Source organism: Miniopterus schreibersii (genome assembly GCF_964146895.1).
Source record: "Miniopterus schreibersii genome assembly, chromosome: 1".
Lineage (NCBI taxonomy): Eukaryota > Metazoa > Chordata > Mammalia > Chiroptera > Miniopteridae > Miniopterus > Miniopterus schreibersii.
This window is the reverse complement of record NC_138101.1, coordinates 2,777,351-2,791,675: the sequence shown is the minus strand read 5'-3', so window position 1 is coordinate 2,791,675 and position 14,325 is coordinate 2,777,351. Positions and strand designations below refer to the sequence as shown.

General features: G+C 43.3%; 1 protein-coding gene across 3 annotated transcripts in view; it reads left to right on the top strand.

The window, feature by feature from the left end:
• Positions 1–14,325, top strand: part of KIAA0232 — a 68,338-nt gene that overhangs the window by 33,627 nt on the left and 20,386 nt on the right. For all 3 annotated transcript variants that reach the window (XR_013998463.1, XM_081132670.1, XM_081132669.1), the window contains exons 3-5: positions 5,712–5,849; positions 12,137–12,203; positions 13,288–13,369. Coding sequence is in view for 2 of the 3 variants with exons in the window: in XM_081132670.1 (XP_080988796.1) it covers positions 5,712–5,849; positions 12,137–12,203; positions 13,288–13,369 (287 nt within the window). In the remaining variant the exon portion in view is untranslated. The remainder of the gene's footprint in view (positions 1–5,711; positions 5,850–12,136; positions 12,204–13,287; positions 13,370–14,325) is intronic.

The following is a 14,325-nucleotide window of genomic DNA, read 5'->3' as shown; positions in this document are numbered from 1 at the left end:
ATTAGTCCCAGCCAGACACATCCCGGTCTTGGGTTTTCAGGACGCTCCTGACAGGAAGGTGTGGGAGGGCAGCCGACGCCCTGGGACCAGCTGTGTCCCAGAATGTCCGTTCTGGTCGTCCTCCGGTTACAGTTTCCCTTTAGACAGGAGGCGGCAGGGAGAGTCAGCCACAACGGTGCCTACGTTACCTCACGGCGCGCCTGGGAAGGCGCCTGGCGGTCCTCAGCCCTGTCTTCCTGCGGTGCGTGGTAACTGCGCCCTCTCCAAGGGGCTGACTGAGAAGTCCAACTGGATTTTCCTGAGTGTACTGGGTAAACATTTGGCAGATGTCTAATATTTTATGTTTATGTCTAGTGGCTTTCAATTAGTACAGCACAGGAGACTGAAAACAGTAAAATAGAAACACCTGGAACCTTTTAAAAAAAAAATACTATGTTCTTTTAAGATCTGATTATTCAGTGCTGTTGGTTAAATAAGTGATAATACATTCACACAGTACATGAAGGCAGACAAAAAGAGCGTAAGGGAGCTCTCGAATATAAGTGAAGAGGGGAGTGCGGAGAACAATGTCTTTTTTTTGGTGTAGCTTTTGCTTTAGACTTGGTTTTTCTTACTAAAGTCAACCTGAAATCCTTAGGTAAAATAGCACTTGCGCGCAAAATTCGTGTGGTAAAGTCATTGACAGCGGATGGTGTTTGAATCACAAATACTGTCAAGTGGCATTATTATACACTTCTATTCTGTCAAAGGCTAAAACAAGCAGAATCCGCATTCCTACAGAGATCTGAGCGGGCGCTGTTCCAGCTCCAGGTGCAGTTCCAGCCGCAGCCGCAGTCGCAGTCACACACCGGGACACGGTGCAGCGGCCGGACCTCAAAATCTATTCAGCTGTTCAGTTGAGACGCTTCCAACTAACTTCCACTCGGGAGTGATGAATCTGCAGCGTGACCACACTCTACAGGCAGCTGTCGGGAGAAGAATGCAGCAGAATTTTATAAATGCCTCTGAGAATTAATGTGTTCAGCTAGACTTGTGCCTGGCATTAATATCAGTGTTTGGCAATGTCTTTGTGTGAAGACATTTTCAAAGATGAAATAATAAAATCTTATTATAAATCAGCATTAACAGGGCAGTTAGGTAAGAAAACAATATAAAAGCATCCAGATTGGAAAGGAAGAACTAAAGATGTCTCTGTTGACATGTGCCATGGTCTTATATATAGAAAATCCTAAGGAATGAAGTTAAGAAAATTTTATTTACAATAGTGTCAAAAAGAAAATACTTGGGAATAAATTTAATAAAATAAGTGCAAGATTTGCACACTGAAAATACAAAGTGTCATTGAAAGAAATCAAAGAAGACCTAACAAGTGGAAAAACATCCCATGTTCATGATCAGAAGACTTAATATTATTAAGGTAGCGGTACTCTCCCAACTGACCTGCAGATAGAACACAGTCTGTCACAACGTCAGCTGCCTTTGTCACAGAAATTGGCAAACTGATTCTAAAATCATATGGAAATGCAAGGGCTCCCGAATAGCCTGAAAAATCTTGAAAAAGAAGAGCAAAGTGGAAGGACTCACACTTCCCAATTTCAAAACTTACTACAAAGCTCCAGTATTCAAGACAGTTTGGTACTGAGAGTCTAGAAATCTTTAGGTTTAGTTGGTGTCTGACAAGACCACTCACCAGGGAAATAATGGTCTCTTCAATACAGGGTGCTGGGATAGCAGGGTAGCCACATCAAGAGAGTGAAGTTGGACCCCTATCTCATACCACATACAAACATTAACTGAAAATGGATTATAGACCTAAGTGTAAGAGCTAAAACTTAGAAGAAAACATGAGAGTAAATCTTTGTGACTCGGGTCTGGTTTCTTAGATATGACCCCAAAGTGCAAGCAGCCAAAGAAGACGTCACTATGTGAGACTTTATCACAATGAAAAACTTGTGTGCTTCCAACAACACCATCAAAAAAATGGAAAGATATCCCATAGAATTGGAGAAAATATTTGAAAGGTAGCTGATAAGAGAGGTGTATTCAGAATAGATAATTTTAAAATGGGCAAAAGATTTAAATATGTGTCCAAAGGGCCAGTGAGGTCATGAAAAGATGCTCAACATTATCATTCATTAGGGAAATCAAAATGGTGCTGAGATACCACTTCACACTCACTAGAATGGTTAAGATAAAAAACACAGGCAATAACAAATGTTGTGAGGATGTAGAGAAATTGGGACCCTCATATCTTGCTGGTGGAATCGTAAAATGGTGCAGCTGCTTTGAGAAGTAGCCTGGCAGGTCTTTAAAGGGTTGAACATAGAGTTACCACGTGACCCAGCAATTCTGCTAGGCATATAACAAGAGAATTGAAAATATGTGTCCATACGGAAACTTGTATATGAATATTTAGAGCAGTATTGTAATAGCCAAGAGGAGGAAACGACCCAAATGCCCATCAATGGATGAGTGGATAAACAATGTGGTACATCCATGCAGTGGAATATTATTCAGTCATAAAAAGAAATGAAGTACTGACACATGCCACAACATGGGTGAGCCTTCCAAACCTCACACTGAGTGAAAGAAGCCAGACACAGAAGGATATATATTGTATAATCCATTTATATGAAATGTCCAGAATAGACAGATACATAGAGATAGCAGGTGGTAGTTACTGGTGACTCAGGAGAGGAGTGGGAAGGGACTGCTATCGGGTACAGGTTTCCTTTTGGGGTAGTGAAAATGTTCTAAAATTAGATGGTGGTTCTTGCATAACCCTGTGAATATTCTAAAAACCACTCAATGTTACACTTTAAAAGAGTAAATTTTATAATATGTGAAGTATATGTCAACACAACTATTAGAAAAAAGAGCATTAACAGATGAACATTTGTGATTGATTTTGGTGATAGAGAACTCTACCTTTGAACCCTGATTAAGCAGCTATTATCTCACCCCAAAAAGAATTCTATTTTTCTCAGTAGACCTGTATTACAAAAAATTGTACTGAATTCTATTTTGAATTCTGTCAGTAAGTAATTGTGAAAAATTATTTTCTCTCTCTCTTTGGTAAAAGTACCTACATTCTGCCCTTGATGTATCCTCTTGACCTATAAAGGTTCAAGTATTTGCTAATTGACGGCGTGGGAAAAGGTTGCTACCCCTTGCTCCAGCACATGCTCTGCCCCGCATTCATTCCCCTCACTCCAGCCCCAACCCCTGCTCTCTCTCTAAGACTCCGCTTCAGTAACCCTTCCTTCTGTGGGAAGCCTTTACCTACCAACCAGACCAAAAAAAACCGAGCCTCTCTTGTTTCCTAAGTGCTTTCCACACTTCATAACAGCAACAACCAGGCCGCAGGCGTTAGCTCCCAGGTGTCTATTCCACACTGGACCGTGGGCCTCGGGCAGGCAGGGACTGGCTTGAATTCATCCTTATGATCCTGTGCCCCAAAGAAGACACTGAGGTGGATGCTGGGCGCACATGGACCCATGTGTAAACAAAGGCACGCCAGGCAGGACACGTAGAGCTGATGCCAGGTACCTGTTCCAGGGGACCATGCCCAGGAAGCCGCCTCATTTCTCTATTCCTGACTTGTAGGTTTTCCATTTAAAAACAAACAAAACCTTCTGATTACTAAAGGAGTAGGACGTAATTACAAGAAAAATCGTAGTGCCTTGCTCCTACTCATCACAGAAGCATCTCAGTAACCTCTTCCCTTTCCCTCGGGCCTTTTGGTGCACAGTAAGGGTGCGTGCGTGCATGTGTGTTTTAACCAAACATGAGATCATACTGTTGTGTAAACTTCTTTGCTTATACATATTGTGGATCGCTTTCCATGTGAATAAATATGCTTATAATCTCTTTAATGGTTACAATACCTTATCGCCCTGATGAACGTAACTTAACCAAGTCCTTATTTGACATTTAGGTGGTTTCTACAGTCACCACTGCACCTAACTTTGTGCACACCTCAGTGATTACGTCCTTGCGATAAATTTCCAGTAGTTGTTGGATTGAAACTACATGTACATGTTTAAGGTGTTTGGTGTGTATTGTCAAACTGCCCTCCTGGAGGACTGACTACATGTCCATGTGAATTTGAAAGGACCTTCTGTCTGTTTAATAAAACTTTATTAGGACCTTTGAATGTGTTACCTCTGCTGAGCTATAATACAGCTTCAGTAGAGAAATGTGGTTATAATGCTCGGTAAAGAGGAAGAGCCTGTCTCAGCAGCTCAAACAGAAAAAGTCCTGTTTTCAATAATTACACAAATATCTTTCTTACCTTGTTTTATATACTATGAACAACAGAGAAAATTAGAACACTTTTCTCTGCCTTCAGAAGCTCTGGTCTGCATTGTTGTGGCCCTGTCCTCTGCTCCCGGTAAAGGACAAGCCCTATCTTTAGGAGATATCTTTGATAAGAAATGTCAGGTTTCAGGTGTAGTTCAGCCAAACACGTCAGATTAGTGGAAATATACTGATAGTTCTTACTTGGCTATCAAACACATTTTCCCTTGGAAAGTGGAATAGACACCACTCAGCCAGGAAAATGGTTTTCAGGTTCGTTAAATCTGCAAACATGCCTAAGAAATTAAGTAAAAAGTATGCTAATTATGATGCATGTAGGGGCAGGATGAACCCTTCTTGCACTCTTTGTCTGGTGGCATAAAAGTATATCATACTGGATTAAAATAAAAACTGGGTTAGGCAATTGATGGCATACGATTTGATCTTAAAGATCTTTTGAATGAATGATGATGATGCTTTTCCTTTATTCCATCTCATTGATTTATATCTATTTCCTGAGGAACCACAGGAAGCCGAGTACTCTTCTAAGTAATTTTTTAAATTTTACCTTTGTCTGTCTCTCTAATATTTTTCCCCTTGTTGTCTGTCCACTGGTTTTAATCATAATTTATCAAATAAAAGCTTTTAAAAAAACAAAATAGCAAAGCGATTAAAAATAATAAATTTAAGAAGTCCCAGTCTAGGGAAATAGCTAAGTAAACTTAACATCTTGGAATATTATGTAGCCAAAGAATTCATAATAACATGGGGGCAGTGTTCACAACATAATAAGTTACATCCAATGCAGAATTATACAATTAGTGTGAATTCAACTATGTGTTTAAAGCTTAAGGAAAAGCCCAGATGAAGCCAACCAGACTGTCCTAGCTTTCCCTGGCAGTAGGTCATGGGTGATGCGCCTGCTTTTCGTATTTTCTTCAGATTTTTATAATGGGCATAAAAAGTCAAGGGAAAAATAAACTTCAAGTACTAACCTAACATATTTTATATCTGTTTTTTTAAGACTACAAGATACAGAGATAGGGATTTAACCACTTAAACCCTGGACACTCACTATTAAAGCGTGGGAAGTGTCAAGGACACTTAACTGTGTATATAGTTTCGGACTCATACTGAAACTTAAATAATACTTGAGTTTACCTACAAATGTCTGAGTTTATTAGCACTTACTATAAATATATGGGTCAGATTTATTAAGATCATAAGTAATAAATCATAAGTAATCAATCTCGGGTAGATACCCTGAAGTGCTCCGCCTCTCACTGGATTTTGATGAGTGGGCACAAGTTTATGGATTAATGCGTGTGGTAGGGGTGTCCGTGTGGGGAAGTAACCACGTGTGAAACCTGTTACTTACGCTCGGTCATTGAAACTCGCTCGTCTTACTTTAGGAAAATGACAGCTTCCTGGGCTGGGAGAAGGGAGCTGACAGGAAGTGGGGAAGGAATAAGAGAAAGTGCTCAGACCTCACGCTAGAGGAGATGAAAAAACAGGCTGCTGTCCAGTGTCTTCGATCTGCTTCCGATGAGGTGAGTGTACATTTCGTTTCTAATACTTAGGAGAAAAAGGGGGGGGGGGTTAAAAAGTTTACACGTAAACAGCGTCACCAGAAAGCTTAGAAAAATTCTTGTTATCTTACCACCGCAACAGAAACATGGTTACTTTTTTCTTCATGGTATTACACATATGTCATATATGTAAACTGTAGTTTTATATGTGTCGTCTTAATATCATTGTAATTAGAGTGTACACAAAATTTTACATCCTTTCCCCATTCACCGTGTATTTCACCGTGTTAATGCATTTATTCTTTTTAGTGGCTAAGCAGTATCTCATCAAATAATGTTCCAGCAACAATATGATATACTTCTTATTACTGGGTATTTAGCCTCCTCTTGATTTTTTGTTATGCTCTCCAGGATATTTTCATGTGTGGCTTTTCCCATGGTTTATATTATTATTATTTATTTTTTAAAATTTCACCTGAGGATGTGTTTTTATTGATTTGGAGAGAGAGAGAGAGAAAAACTTCAATGTGAGAGAGAAACATCGATCAGTTGCCTTCCATACGCACCCCGACTGGGGCTTGAGCCCGCAGCCTTTCAGTGCACGGGACAATGCCCAGCCAGCGGAGCCCCCCGGCCAGGGCTATATATTTCTTTTGGATACATTCCTAGACGTGGGATAGCAGTGCTCATATGTTAAGAACACTGTATTTGCTTCTCATTTATAATTTTTTATTTGTATATTAGAAAATGTTATGATTATTTTATTAATCTTTTAACATTTCATATAAAATATTTCTCATGTCCTTCATCCTGAAATAACAAAATAGTTTTATAGTATAGTCATCTTTTTAAATTAGTACTAAGAACTCTTACTTTATTACTCACTATAAGATGCAATCTCTGAGATGATAATTACTTAGGAAATTATTTTGCTTTTACCATTATTCGTGAGATAAGTAGTTTAAGTACCTTTACAATACAGAAATAAATTGAGAGGATTCATACAGGGATCTAGAGCTGTTCCCCACCGCCAGAAACTCCTTTCTGCACTAAGCTATGGAATGATCTGTGTTGGGATAAGCAGCTGTGGCACACTTGATAATCTAGAAGCTATTCTGTCTGGCTACCGCCCACCACACATACCTGTCAGAGCTTGTCCAGCGCCTTCCTCTGCTGTGCTCCCATCCTGCTCAGAACTGGCTGGGAGAGCGTGTACCCCGGGAACTCATGCATGCTTCCAGCGTTAGGGCCTCACATCTGAACCTGCAACTTTTCACCTGTCTTCCTGTTATGACTGCTCCTTGCCCACCCTTTCAGGTTCTGGTGCCCGAGAGAGAGCACCGGTCAGGTAGAAGGTACTGAGTTTCTTCTAACCGAATTGAACGCTTGGGTTTTAAAGAGTCCCCCTTTCCCTGCCCCGCTGTCCTCCTCTTGCCCACCCCTTTGATTTGTTAACTTCTGATTTCTTGAAGCTACTGCCTCATATGCTTTGGGGTAGGAATTTGGAAGTTACAGCTCATGTGGCTATTTAATCAGATACCATTTTATTACAAAGAGTAGGAAAAATGGGACTATACATAGAGGAGACGGGAGATCTCACCAAAGCCAAGTGCAGGAGCTGTGGTGGCCTCAGGAGTGGCCTGAACGGAATTGAGTGATGGGCAGGCTCCAGAGCCATTGTCTCTAATGACCACAGTCATTCCTTTGCTTCTCTCTCTGCTTCTGGGTCCTTCCCTCTCTACCTGAAGTCTGGCTTTCTCACCTTCAGCACATACATGGTGAAAAAGGGAGTGGGCCAGCCCCAGCCCAGCCTGACCGCTGCAGGCTAGTGCCCATCTCCGTGCCGTTAGGAAAGCCTGCCTGGCTGGGCTTGGATAGGGCCCACTGCTTGTTTGAGAAGCTGTGGGGAGGGGATGGAGTGGGGATGGAGTCCTGTGGCGGGGCCTGAGTGATGAGCAGCTCTCAGAGAAGGGGGCGGGTGGACAGTCCCCAAAGGTGGTTACTACATGGCATGAAGGGAGAAGATTGGTAATTTGGAGCTTTTAAAGGAATTCAGAGTGCAGGCTGTTTTTAGAAGTGAGAGGTTAGTGCAGGTAAGTTCTTTGAACAAATCCAAAGAAGCTGCTGAGTCATGGTTGGGAGGAAAGCATGAGCAGGGAGTTTGAATCTGGGAAAGGATCTTATTTCTGGTTTGGACCCGAGTTACTGAGAAATGACTCCAGCCTTCGACTCACAGGGAAGCTGAGTGAAAACAAGGGCCGCTGCAGCTGACCGTGAGAGAATGTGGAGTGGTGCCAGGCCCAGCTCCTGCGTGGAGTCGGTGGAGGCCCCGCGGCGTGCTGAGAGTCGGGTGGAGGTGGAAACAGTGCCGGCTGGGATGGTGGCCGGTGCAGATCTGTGGTTCCTTACGTTGGTCTTTGGGAAAAAGCTTCCCTTTGCCTGGCTGTCCAGGTGGGATTTTTGTTTTCAAGCCCAGTGAAGCATATTTGTCCTGTCTTATTTTTCTCGTTTTATAAAATAATGTCGCATTGTTTTTCCTAATCATGACTGTTTTTTAAACCTCATTAAAAACAGCTGAGGAAGTGAGTGTGCCAGGCATGTGCGGGAGCTTGGTGAGGTATATACCGGGAACTGCCTGGGTCTGTGGTTATGAAGAGAGCCTTAGAGCCTTGTGCCCTGGGTACAGGGGGTCTTACTGCAGTTGTTCATGTTCTTACACCAGCAAAATTCTTTTTGCCAGTAAAAGTACACACGACCTCTTAATGTTTCACACATATATTATTTGCGTGCTAGGCTGGGTTGTCTCTACAAAAGCCATGTAAAGGATTTCATGGCAGTGCACTTCCAAGGCTAATTTTGACCACATATATTAATTGTTTCTTTGCATACGGATGTTTGCATTTAATGCACTCTGGGTAATAATAAGAGCATCAAAACAATAATCATTGTCACTCAGTGAGCACTTAAACTGACGTGGTCCCTGCCTGGCGCTCTGTGTGCACTGTGCTCCCCCTACAGGCCAGCCCCTGAGAAGCCAGCGGAGACTAAGGCTGAGGAGCTCAGCCCTGCTGTGGTCACAGCCATCCTGCAGAAGCAGCCTAGGCCTGTCTCCTAGGGTGTAGGAGCAGCTGGGCCACTCAGGGGAACCTGTAGGCCATTACGAGAACTTTGCTTTTCCTCTGAGAAGCTGTGGAGTTTAGAGTTTGGAGCAGAGGGGGGTAACAGTGAGGACCAGTGGGATTCTACACGTATTTCCAGGGTAGAGCTGACAGGATCGGATGTGGGTGGAAGAAAAGGTAGAGGCCGAGGAAGACAGCCGACGTTTCTGGTCTGAGCAACTGCAAGAATGGAATTTTCATTTACCGAGGAAATGAGGAAAGGAGCACTGTCTTGTGGGTGGGTATGAATGGAGAGTTGAATGTGAGAGGAGCGAAGCAGAGATTTTGAAAAGGCAATTAGGTATGCATGTTGGGGTTGATGGGCTGGGTTGTTGGGAAGCAGGTTAAATGATAGGCTGTTTGCTTGTTGATCTTACCTAGAACTTGTACTCTCACGGGTCTCTGTGGGGCCAAGGAGGAAGCTAAATGAGTAAGATGATAGGGAGAGGTGAGGCCTGTGGTTAACTGCAAAGCACAGGCCCATTTCTGTTCAGAGACTACAAGCGACACTCACACCCTTGCTACCCAGCGAGTCTGTGGCAGGACAGGAATTCAGAGCCAGGCCTTGGGCCCCAGGTCCAAACACATTGCACTCGCCATTTCCTCTGAGAAGTAAGAGCTACTAGAATGTAAATGCCATGAGGGTAGGGACCTGTGTCTGTCCTGCCTGACACGCTGGGCTGCTCATGTTTGTGGACTGACTGAGTGAAGAAACCAATGATGATGCGTTTGGAAAGCCGCTTACCGAACATGTCCTGGCACTTGCCAGCGACCGCATGTGACTTGCGGTTTCCAGGTGTGAGTGCTGTAGCTGGAATCTGGGAGCGCCCTGATGTGTGCAGAGCTTCACCGCTCGCTCGATGCGGCCCAGTGGGCTTTGTCCCCTTTATCGTTAGAAAAGGCAGCTCTGGGGTTAAGTGGTAGAACGTCAGCAGTTCCCACCTACAGCATGTTGTCACTAAAATGTGGTATAATTTATTACTTAAGATATTATAGGCTCTCAGTATTCTTCAGTGCCTTATGGATATGGTATACTATTAAAACACGATTATTAAGATTATCTAGTGGTTCATATTATAGTTGGGAAAGCAAATATAATTTTTCATTAACAGCCTCAGATTAACAATTTGGAGCACCTGCCAGGGAAAGATAGGGTGCAAGGGCTGCTTCTGGTGGCCCTTTTTGCTTCTCAGTTTGCTGTTATGATAACCCAGGGGTCTAATGATTAAATATGTATACATACTCGCACGCGCACACACGTAGGGTGCTGCACTAGGCAAGGAAAGGAGACAGGAGCTTGGTGGGTAGAGCTTGCTTTTACGCACAGAGTTAAGCAGTAAGTTTATTGTTTCTTTGCCATTTATATATGAGAGCAAATATATATACTTCTACATTGTGTTACTATCCAGGGCAACTGCATTTTACAGTTGTGTGGAGGTGATTTCCAGGAAAAAGCATGAGAGAGTATCTAGTCCTAGGTTGCGTGATGGTTCTGACACACATGTGGACAGTTACATGGCCGGCGCCTTCGTTAGTGCTGGAGGAAGAGGCAGAAGCCAGCGATCCCTGGGGCTCGGAGCTCGACACTGGGACTGGCACTGGCTTCAGAAACATAGTGACATAGGCTTGTGTACAGAACAGCGTGCAGCAGCGGGCTGTCAGCTGACACTGGTGTTAGGTTCGTGGTCTGGAGGAAGTGGAATAAAGCGGCCATACTCGTCCCACCTCGGACACTATGGTAAGCAGAGCCTTTCCGATGGAATTGTGTAGTCGGAGGGAGCCTGTTTATGACTAATAGCTGCCGAGGCGTGTAAGGGGTTTTTCAGGAAAGAACAATTCTGTTTTGGCCCATTGCCCTGTCTCCCTCCGTCCTGTCTCCTAGTGGAAGCTGTGATCTGATGTGGATAGAGTGTAACTATCGTTTACAATTAACGGTTTTTGTTGTGACCTGTTTCTTGCGGCTCAGACTGCGTGAGGGCCGGGCTTCTTGCTTGGGAGATCTGTAAAACTTGTGCTGAGTCATTTTGAGCTCAGTGAGTGGGACGAAGTTCTATTTTTAGTCCCTCCAGGCCCAGGAGGGCGAAGGGCGAGCAGTCATGTGCACCTGTTCGGGCGCTGCCCACCTAGGGAGGCTCTGTTCTGTTTAAATACTTTTGGCCACTGAATAAGTACAAGATTGCTTGAAAATACATTCAGTTTTTTTTATACATTGTGAAAGATTTTTCTTTCATCTTGTGAGAATGGAAAATTTTTAAAGTTTAAAAGTTTACATGAGTAAAAGATCATTTGCTTGTGCCTGTTTCCAACATTCATTTTTCTTTAAAGGTTGGCTCTTAGTCTTACCTTCCCAGTTTCAGAGTCTGACATGCTCTTTCCTTCAGTTTTAGCCTGTTTCTGCTTAGAGACCAGTACTTGTCCATGACCCATAAAGGAAAACAAAGCTGGCAGTGTCGGCCTGTTTTCTGTACTGCCCCTTGTTGCAGGCCTGAGTTCTCATCTACGAACAAAAAATCACCTCGTTTTCTTTAGACTGTGAGGTCCTCAAGGACTCAGATGAACTTTTTGCGATTTTTTTTTTTAACTGATGTGTCTTTATTTATTTATTTTATTGATTTTAGAGAGAAGAAGGGAGAGAGAAACATTGATCAGTTGCCTCCCGCACAGGCCCAACCGGGGATCAAACCCAGGGTCTGTGCTCTGACCGGAAATCGAGCCCCCCTCCTTCCAGTGCATGGGGATGGTGCTCCAACCAACTGAGCCACACCAGCCAGGGCTGTGATTTTTCTTTGTATTGAGTTCGGTACAAGACCTTGTTGACATAGGTAGCAAATAGAGATGGTGACTTTTAGCCTACGATGGGCATTTAGGTCCTTAAGCTGCCCCCTCAGCAAGATGCTATACCCCTGGGAAGACAGAGTGATTTTTATCAGTAAGTACCACTGAATGTACCTAATTAGTAAAGTATGTATACTAAATTGTATCTACAAACACATAATTTTCAAACTCTTGTGTTCATTTAAATATCGATGATGTATTTCTTTTGGGACGTGGAAAATTTCTTCATAAAACCTTTATATTTAAGCAAAAGAATGCAGATACCTGCTTCTTACACACCTGGCAGTGAGCTGATGTGTCTTTGTTCTCACACAGAGCTCTGGAATTGAGACGCTGGTGGAGGAGCTCTGCTCCCGACTGAAAGACCTGCAGAGCAAGCAAGGTGGGGGCACAGCCTGCACAGGGCTGTCTGGGCACTTGGGCATGGCCACCGAGAGTGGGTGGAAGGAGATCTTAGAATTGGGCCAAACAGGAACAGCAACGCCCTCAAGTCTGTTCAGTGTGTCCTCAGCTCAGCATGGGCCAGCCCTCCGCAGCCACCTGTAGGTAGAGCCCTGCTATCTAGAGTGCAGTGACCCACAGGTGCCCTCAGAGAGGAGCCGGCTCATTTTGTCTCTCTGCAAATAGAAGCTTGGAGGTCAGGAGCAATACCTCTCTTTCCCGTGCTTGTGACCCTGTTAATATCTCCGTTTGGACACCAAGGCCTTAAAGTAGGTGTCAACACTAATTATCTCAGGTTTGGAAGGAACTTCTGCTTTGACTCTCAAATTTTGGGGGTAAGGCAGGCTTGACAACCTCATTAAGTCATTTTGACTCACGAGCCCTCCAGTTCTTCCCCAACTTTTCTGTAAGCCCTCAGAGTGAGAGCTATAGGCTAAGGTTAGGATCTTTATTTTCCTTGCCCTCAGCAAGCTCATCTTGCTGCCCACCAAGCTATGAGCCTCCTGTTAAGGGTGTGGCGTGTTTGTGTTTAATCCCACCAGTGTCCTGAGCTAAGCGAAGGGTAGAGCCTTTTGATTCTGTTTTAGTTGAAACACAGCCCCAGTCACCTAGATGTTATGCCACAGATTGTGAATGGTGATTAAGAATTTTCTTTGCAGCTTAGCAGTAGTCAAGGTGGGTCAGTACAAAAGTCCATGAGACTTTTTGTGAGAAGGTATTTTTGGAATCTAAGCAGATGTTCCCTCCTTCTGGTGTAATTAATAAGGGGATTTCAGTCTCTCGATTAAGGGACTCCAGAGCACTGGCTCCTGACGAGATGAACAGGCCTCACCTCTCAGCCCAGCGTTCCTGTGGTTCAGCCAGGGAATTCCCTCTGGCACACTGGAGAAATGGATTTTTATTAAAAAGACAAAACTACTATAGAGTTCTTCTTAAGCCACAAGAGGCTACATAATTTCTGTTAAAGTTACTTGAGAAAATTTTAAAAACATGACAAATCTTTCTAAATTTTTGTTTTGTAACAGAAGAGAAGATTCACAAAAAGTTAGAGGGGTCTCCCTCTCCAGAGGCAGAATTGTCCCCTCCTGCAAAGGATCAAGTGGAAATGTATGTAAGACCGTATGCAGTGATGAAGCCTGCGTTTGCTAAAGTCAGACCGAGAATTGCTGCATGGTTTACAGTGTCTGTCTGTCGTCTTGTATGTAGCTACGTATTTTGTAATTCAGGAAACATTTGCTTGTGTACTTGACACAGTCGAGAGGTGAGTAAGATGACTGTATCCTTCACATACGTATTAAGTCAGTGTTTGTGCAGCGAGTGAGCAAAGCCAGCAGGTGGTGGTTTACAGAACGTTCATGTCCTGTGACCATTGACATTCCCACTGTCCCGTGAGCCAGCGTTTCCCATGCAGGAAACCAGGTGCCCAACTGCTGACTCCAGAGGGGACGTGGCGGGTCATGGCCTTTTCAGACGTTTGCTAAAGATGATTTTAGTTCTCTCTTTGTAAGTGGTTAATATTAAAGTCAGCTGAATCATGAGCAGACTTCTTTATTACACATTTTATTTGAATCTTTTGAACTTTTGAAACTTAAGGAAAAAGTCGCATTTGGCTGGTTTGTGTAAGCCTGCTATCCAGCGTAGTAGCCGTAAGCCATGTGCAGCTACTGAGCCCTTGAAATGCAGCCACTTCAAAATGAGATGTACTGTGAATGCAAATTCTCACCAGATTTCAGACTTATTACGAAAAACAATGTAAACTATTTTATTAATATCTTTTAATATCAATTACATGTTGAAATGATGTTACCGTGGTTACATTTGGTTAAAGTAAAATGTATTACTGAAGTTAATGTCACCTGTTTCTTCTTATGCTTTTAATGCGATATCTAGAACATTAAAAATTACATGAGGCACAGGATGTATTTCTGTTAGCTCCAGTACAGACTGAAGGGGAAAGTCAGATATAGGCCCTTTGCAGCCTGGCTTTCATCGCTCCATGGGTGACCTTGATGTCGATCCAGAGTGACAGTCTCTGGTGCTAGCCTGACTCTGGATGCTTCCAC